Raw genomic sequence first — 317 nt, forward strand, 5'->3', positions numbered from 1 at the left:
CCGGCATGGCAAGCACGGGCCCGAAATGGGCGGTGCGAGCCTGGTATGGGTGATTCAAGCTTGGCACGGATGCTGTGAGTCTGCGATGGGTGGTTAATACCTGGAATGGGTGTTGCAAGCCTGGCAAGGGTGCTGTGAGCCCACTAAGGGTGCTACAAGGGCGGCATGAATGCCAAGAGCCCGGTATGGGTGCTGTGAGCCTGGCACAAGCACCATGAGCTGGCACAGGCGCTGCAAGCCTGGCACAGGTGGTCCAAACCTAGCAGGGGTGCTGTGAGCATGGTTTGGGTGTCATGAGCCTGGCATTGGTGCTGTGA

At 59.9% G+C, this 317-nt stretch overlaps 1 protein-coding gene across 1 annotated transcript in view; it reads left to right on the forward strand.

The window, feature by feature from the left end:
* The first annotated feature begins 165 nt into the window (after window positions 1–165).
* The window catches only part of LOC104547019, a 3035-nt gene continuing 2883 nt past the window's right edge, over window positions 166–317 (forward strand). Inside the window, exon 1 of the mRNA XM_010192562.1 lies at window positions 166–183. Coding sequence (XP_010190864.1) covers window positions 166–183 — 18 coding nt within the window. The remainder of the gene's footprint in view (window positions 184–317) is intronic.

This window comes from Mesitornis unicolor, unplaced genomic scaffold, assembly GCF_000695765.1.
Source record: "Mesitornis unicolor isolate BGI_N332 unplaced genomic scaffold, ASM69576v1 scaffold37769, whole genome shotgun sequence".
NCBI classification, from domain to species: Eukaryota; Metazoa; Chordata; class Aves; order Mesitornithiformes; family Mesitornithidae; genus Mesitornis; species Mesitornis unicolor.